Source organism: Rhinatrema bivittatum, chromosome 1 (genome assembly GCF_901001135.1).
Source record: "Rhinatrema bivittatum chromosome 1, aRhiBiv1.1, whole genome shotgun sequence".
Lineage (NCBI taxonomy): Eukaryota > Metazoa > Chordata > Amphibia > Gymnophiona > Rhinatrematidae > Rhinatrema > Rhinatrema bivittatum.
The window spans coordinates 342,914,238-342,930,005 of record NC_042615.1 but is presented as its reverse complement, the minus strand read 5'-3'; the positions used below and the strand labels follow the sequence as shown (position 1 = coordinate 342,930,005).

The window sequence follows — 15,768 nt, the reverse complement described above, 5'->3', positions numbered from 1 at the left end:
TAATTCTCCCTACAACCCATGCTCTGGAGTTTTCTTTAAAGCCCTCAAACAAGAAGCCTGCTTTTTTCTTCACCTACTGGTAAACCAGTCTCTTGAAACTGGAGAATTTCCATATGACTTGAAAAAGACATCTGTACTCCCAATTCTAAAATCAAAAATTAAGGATACTACAGATCTCAACAATTATAGACCTATTGCCTCCCTTACCTCCTTGGCAAAACTAATAGAATCCGCAGTATTAAAACAGCTTACCGATTTTCTCTCAGACTACAATATTCTCCACATCAACCAACATGGATTTAGAAAGGGACATTCAACAGAAACACTTCTATTATCATCTTTTGACACTTTTTTTCGTGCTTTCGACTCATACACTGACTACATTATAGTATTTTTAGATATTTCTTCAGCTTTTGACACAATAGACCATCAAATCCTTATCTCCGGTTTAAAGTCCATAGGCATCACAGGTACAGTTCTAAACTGGTTTTCATCATTCCTTTCAGATCGCCCTCAGCAAGTCAACTTTAATCAACACACTTCCACTTCCTATATTATTAACTCTGGTGTCCCTCAAGGCTCATCATTATCTCCTATTTTGTTTAACATATATCTTCTTCCACTATGTAATATCTTATCTTCTCTAAATTTACAATTCAAAATCTATGCAGATGACATTCAGTTCTATGTCCCATACAAAACATCTTGGTCAGCAACACTAGCCTTGGTTTCCCTCTATCTCTCCACTATAAATTCTTGGCTCTCTCACAACCGTTTAAAATTAAACTCTTCAAAAACAGAAATCATACATCTCTCCTCTATTACAGACCCCACTATTGGACCCCCTGCACAGTTGACAATAAACAATATATCTATCCCCATAACTCGTTATGCCATTAATCTAGGCATAATCATTAATTCAGATCTTTCCATGAAACAACAAATCTCTTCACTCACCAAAAAATCCTTTTATAAACTACGACTATTAAAACATCTTCGACCGTTACTCTTTTTCCGTGACTATAGAACCATTCTTCAATCACTAATATTTTCTGGATTAGACTATTGCAACGCACTCTACCTAGGATTACCTGATTCCTCTTTACATTCCCTTCAATTGATTCAAAATAGTGCCGCCCGAATATTAACCAGGACCCCTCTACATAGTCATATCACCCCAATCCTCCAATCGTTACATTGGCTCCCAGTAAAATTTAGGATACAATTTAAAATTATGTCTATTATACATGGTCTGATCCATAACCCAACCTCCATCTGGCTTTGCTCATCATTGCGGATCTACAAACCTACCCGTCATCTACGTTCTCTTACCCAAAATCTTCTAGATATCCCCTCTCCTAAATTAGCAAGGCTAGAAGTCACCCGAAAACGAGCCTTCTCAGTTGCGGGACCCATTTTATGGAATTCCCTTCCCAACCCTCTTCGTTCAATTTCAAATCCTTCCCATTTCAAAAAATCACTCAAAACTTATCTTTTTCAATTAGCATTTAAAACACCCACTCCAGAATAAACATAAAGTCGCATTCACCCCTTCATTTACAGTCACCATCATACTTCTCAACTCGTTTTCATTTCATTTCCCCTCCCTTCCTTTGCTTCCCAACTGTTCCCTACTTTTTGGACACACTCTGTCATTTCTCTACCCCCTTCCCTTCCCCCCCCCCCCCTATATTATTAGAAAAGTCCCTCGGCAACAGTTTTTATATTTTTATTTATTTTATTAAACACGTGTTTATTTTTAGCCGGAATTCGTTCCGGCTATTAAGCAATTTTATGTATTTTTAATTTTATTTAATTATTACCTTTTTCTTTTTATTCTTTTATTTTATTATTTTTCTCCAATGTAAACCACTTTGACAAAATCTAATTTTATAAAGTGGTATATAAATTCCTTTAAATAAATAAATAAAATAATACATGTGCGCGCGCCAGGTAGCGCACGCACATGTATGCCGCACGCGCTCCTTTTAAAATCTACCCCTGTGTGTAACAGGTACGTGCAGACTACTGCAATGCATGGTTTTCTAACGTTACCTTCCCTATGACAGTGTATGCTTATTTAGGAATTTACATTTAAAAATATATATTTATTTTTTTATATTTTTTTATATTTATATTTTTTATATTTATATTTATATTTTTTATATTTATATTTATATTTTTTTATATTTATTTTCTATATAATATTTATTACTATATTACTATGTTTAATTGGTTATCTATTCTATTTGTTCCAGCATTATTGTTAGTTCTATTGTTACCTGTTTTATTGTTCAACTGTTCTATGTAAAGCCCACTACTCTTTTTGGGCATTTAAAAGTTGTATGTAAACCGGATTGATTTGTAGTTCCTACAAGAACTTCGGTCTATAAAAATTAAAAATAAATAAAATAAATAAATAAAATTTTAAAACTTCCTTCTCCCCATCATCTACATACACATCACCACCAAAATAGTGATAGCCTTTAAGAGCAAACCAGTAATTGCACTATTTAGAGAGAGATGCTTGTTTACCAAAGTGTGTTAAGACATGTTAAACCCAGAGGCAAGAACCACGTGAGGCTGCCTAGTGCCATTTTGTCAGATTCAGCAAGGCAAAAGGGTGTCTCTCTCTTTTTCTCTCCTGCTTCCAGATGTTATCGGCAGGGTTGGGGGAAAGGAGGGACATTGGGAGTCTTGATTTTGCCTTGGTGGCAAGGAAGTACTTCAGCCCCTGAGGAACCCTCTACTCTTCAATTGGGGAGGTGGGGAGGGAGGAGGGAGACTGGAGCATCTTGTCAGAGCTGACATTACCGGTGATGGTAATGTATCGGCAGTATCTCCTGCAAAATACCCAATTTAACTCCAAAATTACTATTTATTTCTTTTTCCTTACTTACTGATATTCACCTTTCAGGCACTTTAAAGCAGATTACATCCAGGCACCATAGGTATAATAGATAAATAACAGCATGCATGACAAGCAAGACTCTATGGGAAGTGTGGTTATTGTTGAGAAATGTTTAGGATTTAAAAGGAGTCTCAAACCTGTGAGTTTGTAAACTGGATTTGAATACGGCCAGAGAGGGAGCAAGACGCACCAACTCAGGAGGTCTCTTCCAGCATAGCAAGCTGGAAAGAGTGGAGTTTTACTACTTTTGCTGCAAAAACACTGTTCACTTTGCAGCACTCTACCTTTGAATTGTCTCAGAGAATCAGGGGCCTGTGTATAGAGTTGACAGAAGTACAAGATGTGCAGCTATCCCTGGATGACGTGATATAGGATAGGAGTTGGTAAATGATTGTCTTTTGAGCACTGCCATTGTGCGCACTTGTCCTTTTGTGTGCTGTGTCGGTGGATTGTTATTTCACTGCCTCCTTGATAGATAAATCAGAAATGGGAGAAGAATGCACACAGGCATCGGTCTGAATAATGATCTGTTTTGCAGTTAGGATTGTCAAAGCAGCTTAAACCTTCATCTGGAACCTGACTACTTGCTCTCTTCAGTGTTCTTTTCATCTTTGCTCAAACTCTATTTCCATACTACCATGACTTTTATAATCTGGATTAGTACCGCATTATATAGCTATTTATAGTGAGACAAGCCAAAAGCTTCACTCAAAATGACCAAATCTGATCACCATCTATTGATTTCTGTAGTTACTTACAAGTCACCAAAGCTAAAATGTCTAAATAACCTTAACAGCAAGGCTAAAAAAAATACTGCAGCCTTTTATTTAAGGTATACATCTTAGCCATCTCTGTATATCTCACAAGTACTTCTAAAACATCAGATTGCAATGGCCCTGTCAGATACAGTACAGCAACGATCCCTTTAGGCTTTATTTGCCCTCAGATAAGAATATTAACACACGCTTTCAAATCCTTTTATAAGTTCATGATAAATCTGCATCTGCGAAGGTCATCACAGGATATACACGTTTTGTTACTAGAAAACCACCATGAAGGAATCAAGATGTCAAATCTGCTCAGAATTCAGCTCGGATGTACAAACCTGGTGATTAGCGTGGGTGCGGAAAGGTTTGATGCTCATAATCTAATCACAGCACTGTCAGAGTTAGCCCTGGTACTTCTTAGCAGTACTTTTCTTTCTTCTGTTGAATGCAGCCGGTACTTTTGTTGGTATAAAGCTCATGGTCGTGTGCCACTTTGGTGCCCCTGTCTGCTTCAGGAGCAGCATTGGGTGGCACAGCTTTGGAAATGGCTTTCTTTTTAACTTGCTGTAACAGGAGGGGAAGAGTTGGCATTAGTGGGCAGACTAGATAGGCCGTAATGATCTTTTTCTGCCATCACATTTCTTTGTCGGATGTATAAGAAGAAAAACTGTTCTAAATAAACAGATAGATATTAAAGGCAGCCCAGAAATTTAGTACATTTATTTTATTTATTTAAAGCTTTTATATACCGACATTCGTTTGCACATCACATCTGTTTACTATGAACAATCTGAAGCATGAAAGGAAGTTACATTTTAACACTTTAAACAAAATAACAGTATTTTATGGCAGGAGGAATCGGGAGAAGGACCGTGAGGGTTAATAAGATTAGTGGGAAAGAAGAAAATAGGAACAATCAACTATATTTTTAATAAATGAAGAGATAACAAGTTGTAGGAAAAAATGGTGAACCTAAGTTGGTGTTGTACTGTAAGAGGTCAAAATTTAAAACTGAACATTTAAATGGATAACTTGGATGACTTGCCATTTAGATGAATAATTTGTGAGTCCTGTTTGAACATTGGCGCAGTTATGAGACCTGCTTAATATTTTGTGAAGAGTTGGTAAACCTTGAAACAGGCAACAAACATTCGCCAAAACATTGGCCAGTGTCTGGAGTGAATGAGTTGCTTTGACAGTATGGCAGGTTTATGTCTTATTGAGATAAGTGCAAAATATTTTCATTACTGTTTTCACTATTAAATATTTAATTACATATAGAAGTATATTAAAATCTATGTTTTATGCTGGTCTAGTGGGGCTGTAGCGCTGTTGTCTGAAGACTGCTTGAGGCCATTACATGGTGGGAGGCAGCAGATTGTATTGTTGCGCATGTCTGCTGATACTGTACCAGTATTTTTTAATTTTTACTTTTTAAAACTTTTTTTGAATATTGACCTTGATGTGTCCTAAGCTGAATCAGCAGTGTTTGAGAATACTGTCATCTCTTTTTAAACTTGTTGTTGATTTCACCTTGCAGTAATCCTCCTTCCCCATTGCCCTTGGCTATGACACCGGTGCAACACTGTAGATCTCAACTTGAGTTTAATGCCCCTCATCAACTGGATGATGCCTATTTAAGTTCTACCTCTGAGTCCATCCCACGCCAAGCCTTCGTATCCCCAGCGCACAACCAGTGTGAAAAAGAAGCAGAAGAATTTGAACCAGTAAGTCCTCTCTTACCAAGATTAACCTCACTGAGAAAAACGGAAATACAATTGCAACACTAATTTATAGCAGCAGTGTAGGCAAAATGATAAGTTAGATTATTCAAATGGAAAGCAAAGCATGCCAGATTATTAAGTTCTTAGTTATTAGTGAGTTTCATTTCATTTCTGAAGATGTTGACAGCTAAAGATTTTTGAAGCGCCTGAGCGTCCACTCACCCCATTATGGGGGCAGTTTTTGAATAGCTTGCATTACTGGAACATTTCTGTTCAAGCAAGCACTGAGACTTGACAATTAGTCATAACGTGCTCCTTTGCATGTACTGCATACAGGCCTAATTGATTTAGCAGGCTTAACATTTTGGTTTTATTGTTTGTAAGTACTGATTGTAATTATATAGTTGTTCTTTTATGTATGTTTTATTTGTAATTCGCCTCGAAATTCTTTTTTAAGGAGGACGAAAAATAAGTTTCTCTAAATTCAGTTCAAATTCAAATACTGGCAGCACATAAGGGCACTTTTGCCACGCACATGGTAGCCAGTTTTCAAATGGAAACCATCTGTGCTGCTTTGCTTTGGAAATTAGCTACAACAAAGTGCGAGCACTAAATACACCCAAGTACTTCACATCTGCGATTTGCGCAAGTGGCTCAGCAAAGCATAAATCAAATCTACTTGAGCTAAACATGCTCGCAGAAATGCCTCTGCTTAGCCTGGCCAAAAGTGTCCGCTCTTACTTTTTAGCTCGGGCAGGTCATTTTACCTGGCTGTGCTCACCCTCATCACTTCCCCATGCCTTCATCGAGATACAGGAAAAACATGAATAGAGCATGACCAGCTGACACATGGACTTAGTAAAGGACATTTTTTGAAATTGGGTGTGCCCAGGAGCTTCTTCGTGTAATAGCAGAAGTCAAACTTTAAAAATCACTTTGTGGCTGACCCAGTCACTGAAATTGATGGGCGAAAACAAAGTGTTTTAAAATGAAAATTTGAACCGGGGGGGTGGTCAGTTATGGCACCTCTAACTGGGATAGCGTAGCAGACGTCGTAGTTGTCTGTGGAACAGATCTGTACTGCAAACTGCAGCTGTCTATTCAGTCAGAGGCCTGAGATATATTGAGCCATTCTCCCAGGCATGGTGCACTTCTGTTCTGAAGCGCAACAAGCAGATCTGGTTTTCATCATCTTCACAATGAATATTTCTGAGATACGTGCATACTTTTAATTCAAGGACCCAGCTTAATTCTATAATTTGGCAACCCTGAAAACTAGATCTGTTTGCAGCTCTGGAGGGCAAGAGTTTGCTGTCCCTGCATTAACAGGTTGATGCTCATAAACTCTCACTAGGTGGTAAAACTGAGTGGAGGGCATTAACTGCACCCAGGTTTGATTGTGTGAGTTGCTCCATTTTCACAGAGATTCTACATAAGCCTCTGCAATTGTATTAAATTATTATGTAGTCTCCTTGTCCATTAAGAAAAAAGCATTAAGGGGTTGGCAGTGCTGTCCCTTGCCATGCAGGAAACCCTGGATATGATCCCAGGGCCCAGCTTCTTCTTTCTGAACCAACTGCAGCTAAAGGATGCTGTGGAGACAGCATTCACAGCCCTTGGTAGAGAGAGTTCCAGCCTTCAGTGACATCTAGTGGCCAGACTTGGGGTGCCTGCATCTCACCTTCTGGCTGAGGACCATCACTGCAATGACTGGACCGGCTTGGGAGGGAAGGTGGGTTTATAAAATGCTGAAAAAAACCCCATCTCGTGGATGAAGGCTCATGTTCCTGTTTGTACCCTGGATCAGTCCAGACAAGTGGGTTTATGTATTACTACCAGCAGATGGAGGCAGAGGTACTGCTACATAACTGAGAGTGCCACCTGCAGTCCCTCAGTATTTCTCTGACTTCAGCAGATGGTAGAGGTGCTGACGTGCAGTCTGGAGTTTCCAAAAAATATATATTTTACAGACAAAAAAGGTTCGGCTCCCCGAGGTGTTATGTTCCTTCGTGGGCCATCCCTCAGGTAGAGCAGGGCGAGAAGGAGGTTGGTGATCCCTGGGATAGCTCTGCCCTTATCTTCAGGTGGGGTGATAGCCAGTGGTTTCAGTTCCCTCATCCCCTCTGGGTCTCTGTCGCCAGCTTGGGCTCAGCCTTCTTTGCAGAAGCCAGGGAAGTATTTCAGTTTTTCAGTTTTCTTCCCTTCTGTATGTTTGTCCCTTTAATTGCTTTTGTAAAAAAAAAAAAAGGGACAGAAGGGAACAGAGTAGCTTTAGCTTGTGCTCCAGTGGCTGAGTTCAGTTTTACTGCCGAGAGCCAGCTCGAGGTGAGTGGGGCCGAATTGCCGTATGTGTTGGGGCTGGGAGAGATTGTTCTGCAGACAGACAGCATCGCCTGCAGTACTCACAGGAAGGGTATTTTTAGGTCACTTTTATTTTTAGGCCCGTTTTTTTCGCCAGCATAGCACTTCCCTTGTTGCATGGGAAAGATCGCTGCGACTGCGGCTTAAGGCGCTCTCACCTCGATTTGACCTTGCTTTATGGGGAATGCGTCTCCGGTGGGGCGGGACCTCCACGGGCACTCCGCGTGGCAGTAGTAGCCCGTATTCGGTGGGGCGGGTTTTGCAGGCCCCGAGGGGGGTTGGGGGGGGTCTGAGGAACTGACAGCCAGTTTGTGCACATGTGCTGGGAGCCAACACATGTGCACATGTTTCAGGGCCTCAGGACTCCCCTTCCATGTGTTTTCCTGCAGAACAAAACCCTGCTGGTGGGAGGACGAGGGAACAAGCACAAGGGGACATGGATCCGGACCCTTCTTTGGATCCGGAATCTTTTTCTCCAGATTTTGTCCTTTTGATGCATAAGGCCTATTTGGCCAGGAAGGAAGCTGGGATCAAGCGGCTTTTGCCTAGGAAGTCCCAGACGGCAAATAAGCCTAAGCAGGTGGAATCAGGAGGTTTCCTGAGGTTTGTGGGTCTCAAGAGGTCCGTGGTAGAGAAGGACACGTCTGATGAGATGGGTGATCCAGACCAAGTACAGGGGTCTGGTGGATCCGGGCAGGGACTCTGCTGGTGAGTTGCTGGATCCAGGTCAGGATCCTATTAGTACTGGAGGGGAACCTATATAGGACCCGGACGAGATTCTGACGGCAGATGGGGATGATCCTTAGGCAGTACACTTGTTCCGCAGGGAGGAGTTGGGCCTGCTGATCCCCCAGGTTCTGGAGGAGTTGTGGATTAAGGTCTCTCAGGAGGAGTCAGACAGTGAGGGAGTGAACCCAGACCTGGAGGGATTGCAGGGTCCCAATAAGGCTTTCCTGTTACCAAAGATGGTGAAGAAGTTGCTTGATCGGGAGTAGAAGTCTCCCGAAACAGGTTGAAGATAACCAGAACTATGGCCAAATTGCATCCCTTGCCAGAGCAGACCCTGGAGTCATGAAAAATCCCCAAGGTGGATGCAGTGGTATCCACAGTTACCAAGAAGACTACCATTCCGGTGGAAGGTGCAGCGGTCTTGAAAGATATTCAGGATTGGAAACTGGAAATACTCCTTAAAAGGCCGTTTGAAATTTCAGCTCTGAGCCTGCATGCGGATGTAGAGCGCCTGTTTGTGCTGGGTTCAGAAGGAGCACAATAAGAAGTCGGGAACAACTGTGGAGGTGGCCCAAGCAGCTCACTTGGAAGCAGGAGCAGCCTATGTGGCAGATATCCTGTACAACTTGATTCTGACTTCCATCAATGACCATCCTACAAGCCCTCTTATTTTCCAGTTTGGATTACTGCAACTCCCTTCTGATTGGCCTTCCAAAATCTTCTTTGAGACCCTTGCAGCTCCTTCAGAACGCTGCAGCCAGAGTACTAACAGGTAAAAGAAAAGCCGATCACCTGTTCTCAATCAATTACAGTGGCTCCCTATTGAAAAAAGAGTAGAATTCAAAGTTCTCTTTATTCTTCACAATGCAATATACAAAGCCGATTACTCCGCCTTTGATGACATCATTCATTTACATTGCTCTCAACGAACAACAAGAACTACTAGTAAAATTCAACTAGTGATTCCCTCACTTCCACAGGCCAAATTATCCTCCACCAGAAACAGAGCCCTTTCCATTATTGGCCCAAAACCTTGGAATTCATTACCTCATTTCCTCACCAATCAAGAAAACTTAAAATCCTTCAAAAAAGACCTAAAATCCTGGCTACTCAGCCAATCTTTTAAAGACTGCACTCAATGATGTAAAGTATATTAACATAGCCTGCTATCTTTCAATATCCCCCTCAATCAATCTCCCTGTTTCTTGATGCAGATGTCCTCTGTTTTCGATGTTCCCAGATATCACTGTTCACCTACTCAGGATTTCCACCCTGTGTTATCCTGTTATATTCATTCTCCTGTTATGCCTTTACTCATTATTGTTAACTTTTGAAATTTTTAAATTTCAAACATCGTTCAATGTAACATGTTGTTTTTGAATGTAAACCGAAGTGAAGGCAACTCTGCTATACCTCGGTATATAAAAAAAAAAAAAAAAAAAAAGCTAAATAAATAAATAAATGATATCAGCGGTGCCTGCGAGGAGGCTCCTGTGGTTGTGAAATTGGTCGGTGAATGTATGGTCTAAGGCCCAGCTGTTTAATCTGCCTTTTAAGGGAAAGCTGCTGTTTGAAAAGGATCTTGAGCAGCTCATGAAGCCATTGGGGGAGTCGAAGGATAACAAGTTGCTTGAGGACAAGAAGAACCCCAAGAAGTTTTTTCCTTCGCATTCTCGATTTCGGGAGGCAAGGAGGTTTCACGCTGGCAGGAGTCAGACGCCAGTGGCAACAGCAGTCCTTTCAAGCCCAGCGCAGACCCCCAAGGGACAGTGAGTCCCAAGGTGGGGGTGGAAACCATTTTGAACAATGAAGGCGTGCAGGTCCACTCCTCTCCAGAGACTATTGGAGGGAGACTGGCCCTCTTTTATGAGGAGTACACCAAGCTCACATCGGACCAATGGATCCTTCAGGAGGTGAGAGAAGGCTTTGCTTTAGAATTTTCTCAGCCTCTCAGGGACACCTTTGTAATCTCCTGCTGCATCTCCCAGAGCAAGCAGGATATGTTACAGTGTCTGCAGCTGCTGCACGCCATTTTTCCAATGCCTCCCCTGGAAAGGGGACAGGGTTGTTACTCCATGTACTTCATGGTGCCCAAAAAGGAAGGGACTTTTCAGCCCATTCTTGATCTGCAGAAGGTCAATGCTGCCCTCCGGGTGCCGTGCTTTCAGATGAAGATGTTGCGCATGATGATAACGGTGGTTTGCAAAGGGGAGATTCTGGCATCGTTGGACTTGTTAGAAGCCTACCTACATATTCCCATTTGGACCGACCACCAGAAGTTTCTGAGGTTCATGGTGCTGGGGGAACATTTCCAATTTCAACTCTTCCCTTTTGGTTGATGATGGCACCACATACTTTCACAAAGGAGTTATTATAATTTCCCAATAATAATATTTATGATTGATTTTAATGATATTAATTAATTAGATTTTTTTACTAAAGATGATGTTTTTATGATTGAATCTTAGCCCCTGAGGCAGATGTTATGTAGACAGCGAAACTCGGCCAGAGTCGAGCTGTAATTTTTAATATGTCTCCACTTCAATAAAGATTTGAAAAAGACCTTGGCATCTACCTTCCTTGTTATCCTGACGGCTTTTCTAGATTGCCTACCTTCTTGCTTTTTGGGACCTGATCCGGGATATGAACAGGAAAGGAAAATTGATTCTTACCTGAAATAGCACCGATCAGTCCAGAAACCCATCCCCATTTGTCGAAAGACTTCCTCACTTCTTGAGATATCTGACCTGACTGCTGGCATCTGATATTCTCAGACTATTGAGAGGTGTACATAGTTTGGTATAGGTTTTGTGTTATATCAAGGGGGCCTAGTTTGCAGGAAGCTCCAACTTAAGTTTCTGTTTGCCCAAGGTTTATTGCGGTTTGTTAAGGTGGACATCTTGGCTTGGTTGCAGGTCGATACTGAGGGGCAGTAGGTGGCACTCTCGGTTATGCAGCAGTGCCTCAAAGCTTTGTCCTCTGCCTCTATCTGCTGGTAGAGATGCATAAACCCACTTGTCTGGGCTGATTTGTGGTACTTCAGGAACGAAAATTAGCAGGTAAGAACCAATTTTCCTATACCATAGTCAAGTAGAGGCTATTTCTGATTGAGCTGATAGCCCAAAGGAGCAGGAGGAAATTTCTGGGCCAGAAAAAAAAGAAAAAGCAGTCAGTAAATTTATAGAGGGTATAGTGTGCCATTTTGTTGCTGAGTGGATCTAAGTTTGAGTAACATATGCATAATTCTATATACTTAATTTTAGACACAGTGCCAAGCAAATGCATGCGTATTACTTTACTTATTTGCAGACTTATTATTTATGTGCCTAATTTATAAATTCAGAGTCACATACATTAATAAACCTGTGCCTTTATTAAAAAAAAATCTATATATAAACACATCCCATTAATTGAGATGAGTGCATAACTTCTCCAAGTGACTGAGGGTCATTTGATTTTTTTGCTCACTTAACAACAGCGCTCAGGAAGGGTATTTTTATAATTCCTTGCATAACGGTAAAGTCTGTGCGTACATTGTACACACAAACTTTACTGAGGACTTTCAAAGCGAACTTATATAAATAAGTTTGCATCGAAAATTTGTGGGTAAGTGGCCAGGTACGTACAGAGATTTACTCATGTAAATCTCTTCATTTAAGTAAAGGAGGGCGTAACTTGTACGCATACACTTCTGTCCATACTGTTTTAAATCAAAATATGTATGTAAGTGGTTAGGTGTAACACTTCAGATTGGAGTAGCCTGCATGGAGCGGCAGGTACTAGGCTTAACATAAGGCTTGGAGTGACTAGCATAGACGTGGGATGACCAGCCCCACAATTCATAGCTGGTTGGCATATAAAGCAATTATTTTTGAGCCACTTTCACACATGTAGACCAATCAGCCTTGATGCTTTTGATGTAACTGCAACAATTCTCTCCATTTTGACTGTGGGGGAGGAAAAGGGGAAATGGATTCAGAGACAGCAAACGTTGTGCCCCATCCTTTACAGTCTGGAGTACTGATACAGAGACATTAGGAAAGCAAGCACAGGACTGCTTCTGCAGCCAAGTCCAAAAGCAAAGCATGTTCAAGCAGCATTGTCTGAAGTATTAAGAAGCCTGCTTACTCTCAGGTCGATCCAGTATCGTCCGCTCGAGGATTGCCCGTCTGTAACGTGCTCGTAGCGCACAATTCGGGCGCGCAAGGCAATTCAGCGATACAGTCTCCAGTTTCACGCGTCCGTATCGCTTCTGAAAACAGACACATAACCCTTTCCGCACCCGGCATGTAAATGAACGAAAAAGCTGTATAATGAAGGAATTAGCTATTCCCCTGCGATACTGTAACGGGCGCTGATATTATCTCCTCCGTAACCCGCTGTTCTGCCGCGGCCTTAACCTGCTAGTTTACCGCCTCCCCCTAGTAGGAGTTAGTGTAGTGTAGTGTAGGGTAAAAACATTGCTTACCCGCCCTGGTCCCGTCCGGTCTCCTGCAGCCCCGTCCGGACCGGACGGGGCTGCAGGAGACCGGACGGGGCCAGGGCAAAAAAAAACAAACGAAAAAGTAGCAAGGCTCGGGCCTGCTATGGTAAGTGTAAAAAGTGTAAAAAACAAAAAACCTGTGTGTTATATAAAAAAATAAAACAATATTAAATACCTGTCGGAGGGCCGTGGGTCCCGGTGGGCGGCGGGCAGCCATCAGCAGCATCCGGTAGTCCCTTCTCCCTTCCTCCCTCCCTCCCCTGCCTCGATGAGCGCCAAAATCGCACGGGCGGGTCGGCAGCGGGGGGGGGGGGGCGGCAGCAGGATCCGGGAGCGGCGGGGAGGCAGCAGCGGGGTCCGGGGGGGGTAGCGGCAGCGGGGTCCGGGGGGGGCAGCGGCAGCGGGGTCCGGGGGTGGCAGCGAGATCCGGGGAGCCAGCAGCGGCAGCATGTTCGATCGAGCAGGCAGGTAGGTGGCAAAGTAAAGATGGCCGCCTGCACGGGAAAATCGTGCAATTGGCCGCTGAAGACGTGACGTCACGACGTTTGGCGTCACGGGGTGTGACGTCACGTCTTCAGCGGCCAATTGCACGATTTTCCCGTGCAGGCGGCCATCTTTACTTTGCCACCTACCTGCCTGCTCGATCGAACATGCTGCCGCTGCTGGCTCCCCGGATCTCGCTGCCACCCCCGGACCCCGCTGCCGCTGCCCCCCCCAGACCCCGCTGCCGCTGCCCCCCCGGACCCCGCTGCTGCCTACCCGCCGCTCCCAGATCCTGCTGCCGCCCCCCCGCTGCCGACCCGCCCGTGCGATTTTGGCGCTCATCCAGGCAGGGGAGGGAGGGAGGAAGGGAGAAGGGACTACCGGATGCCGCTGATGGCTGCCCGCCGGCCGCCTGGACCCACGGCCCTCCGACAGGTATTTAAAATTGTTTTTTTTTTTTTATATAACACACAGGTTTTTTGTTTTTTACACTTTTTAAACTTTTTTACACTTCCTGGTGCCTGTCATTTCAAATGTCATTTGAAATGACAGGTACCAGCGCACCCAGGTTACTGTATAGGCGCTGTTACAGCGCCTATACAGTAAAATGGGTTGCGCGGGCATAACCCTTCCCTAACGCTTCACAGCCGCGGCATGCATTTGCATGCGATTAGAGGAGAGTATCGGGGAGTTAGTGAAGAGAACTGTGCGTGCGGGGAGGAAGGGTGCGCCTGACACTACCTCACTTTTTTTACCGCGGCCTTACTGGATCGAGCCGTCTGTAAAAATGTTGATGGCAGTAATTTGCTTTGAGTTTGACAGTTGCTTGGTTTTGATTGTAAATATTACTACCTTTAACAGAAACATGGGGGTAAGCTGCATGGGGAGGCAATACTACCATAAGAAGCTTGCTGGGCAGACTGGATGGACCATTTGGTCTTTTTCTGCCATCATTACTATGTCACTTCATCCCAATTCCACGCCCCAGAGCACCTCTGCTCAGCTCAGGCAAAAGTACACACGAAACTGGGTTACGTGCGTACTTTTATGCAGACAGCACCCTGGCTGATTTTGTAACCCAGTTTTGTGTGTGGAAATGGCTATAAAAATGATTCCCAGAGAGTAGCTTTCAGTCTATGTGCAAAGGTTTAAGGTCTGCGGGTACTTTTCTAACCACCGATTTTTGCATCCATTTTCAAAGGGAAAAATTTCCCTTTCAAAACTGAGTTATAAGAACATAACATAACATAAGATCATAAGAACATGCCATACTGGGTCAGACCAAGGCTCCATCAAGCCCAGCATCCTGTTTCCAACAGAGGCCAATCCAGGCCATAAGAACCTGGCAAGTAACCAAACATTGGATAGAAAAGTGTGTGCACAGACCTGGACCTGCCATTTGTGGGAGTACTTTTTCTAGCAAAATTACATGGGTAAGTACTAATCCCTGTTCGACTCCACCCTCAGGAATGCCGCCTCTCTCTTTGTGTAAAAGTACATGTGTACTGGCACCACGCACAAACTTTTACAGACAGAGAGTGTAAGCTAATTTTCAAAGAACCCATTTCTGTGCATAAAATTCTGAAATAGGCCCTCAAAATACTTACCCGAGTTCTCTTGCCTTGCTTAAAGTTAGACGTTTTGACATTGTTCATAATTGAAAACCTCGCTGTTTTTCAACACGTCCTAGACTTTTCCTATTTTCAAATGCTGTGCTACTCCCTATTTAGTGTCCTGATGATGTGCTGTTTTCTTTTTCTCCCTCAGGAAGTGGAGCTCCATGTCACCATGACCAAATCAGAGCAGGGTAGCCTGGGATTCACAGTGACCAAAGCCAGTGACCATGTTGGCTGTTACATTCATGACATCATTCAGGATCCTGCCAAAAGCGATGGGAGACTGCAGCCAGGAGACAGGCTCATAAAGGTGAGGCAGAGAGGAAGCTGCAAGTCACGTGGCACAGGCTCCTCCCATAATTATGCAGTGCAGCTCAGGTCTTTGGAAAAGCAACAGAATGGTAGCCTGGCTCTAGGAACACCGCAATGCCCTAAATATCGACCTAACCAAGCATTATATTGAAACCTCATCCTCAGGTGCTGCTTGCTACCCGACAGGGCCATAAAAGTATTTGTTTTGACTCTTCGGAGCCAGAGCCTTCCCAGGCCAGCTTGAACCCTGACTCTTCCTTTCAGGGCCTGGATCCTTTGTAGAGTTGTTGGAGGAGAGGGGAGATTACTTCCCAGGCCCCGAGTGCTGAGGGTGAAACCTCCCTGTTCCTATCCCTGGGGGAGGGGTACTAGTGTGTCCCAA

General features: G+C 43.4%; 1 protein-coding gene across 1 annotated transcript in view; it reads left to right on the top strand.

Annotated features, from left to right (window-relative positions):
* The window catches only part of PTPN13 (protein tyrosine phosphatase non-receptor type 13), a 659,094-nt gene that overhangs the window by 506,574 nt on the left and 136,752 nt on the right, over nt 1-15,768 (top strand). Inside the window, 2 exon segments of the mRNA XM_029599218.1 lie at nt 5,219-5,405; nt 15,226-15,384. Of these exon segments, the coding sequence (XP_029455078.1) occupies nt 5,219-5,405; nt 15,226-15,384 (346 nt within the window).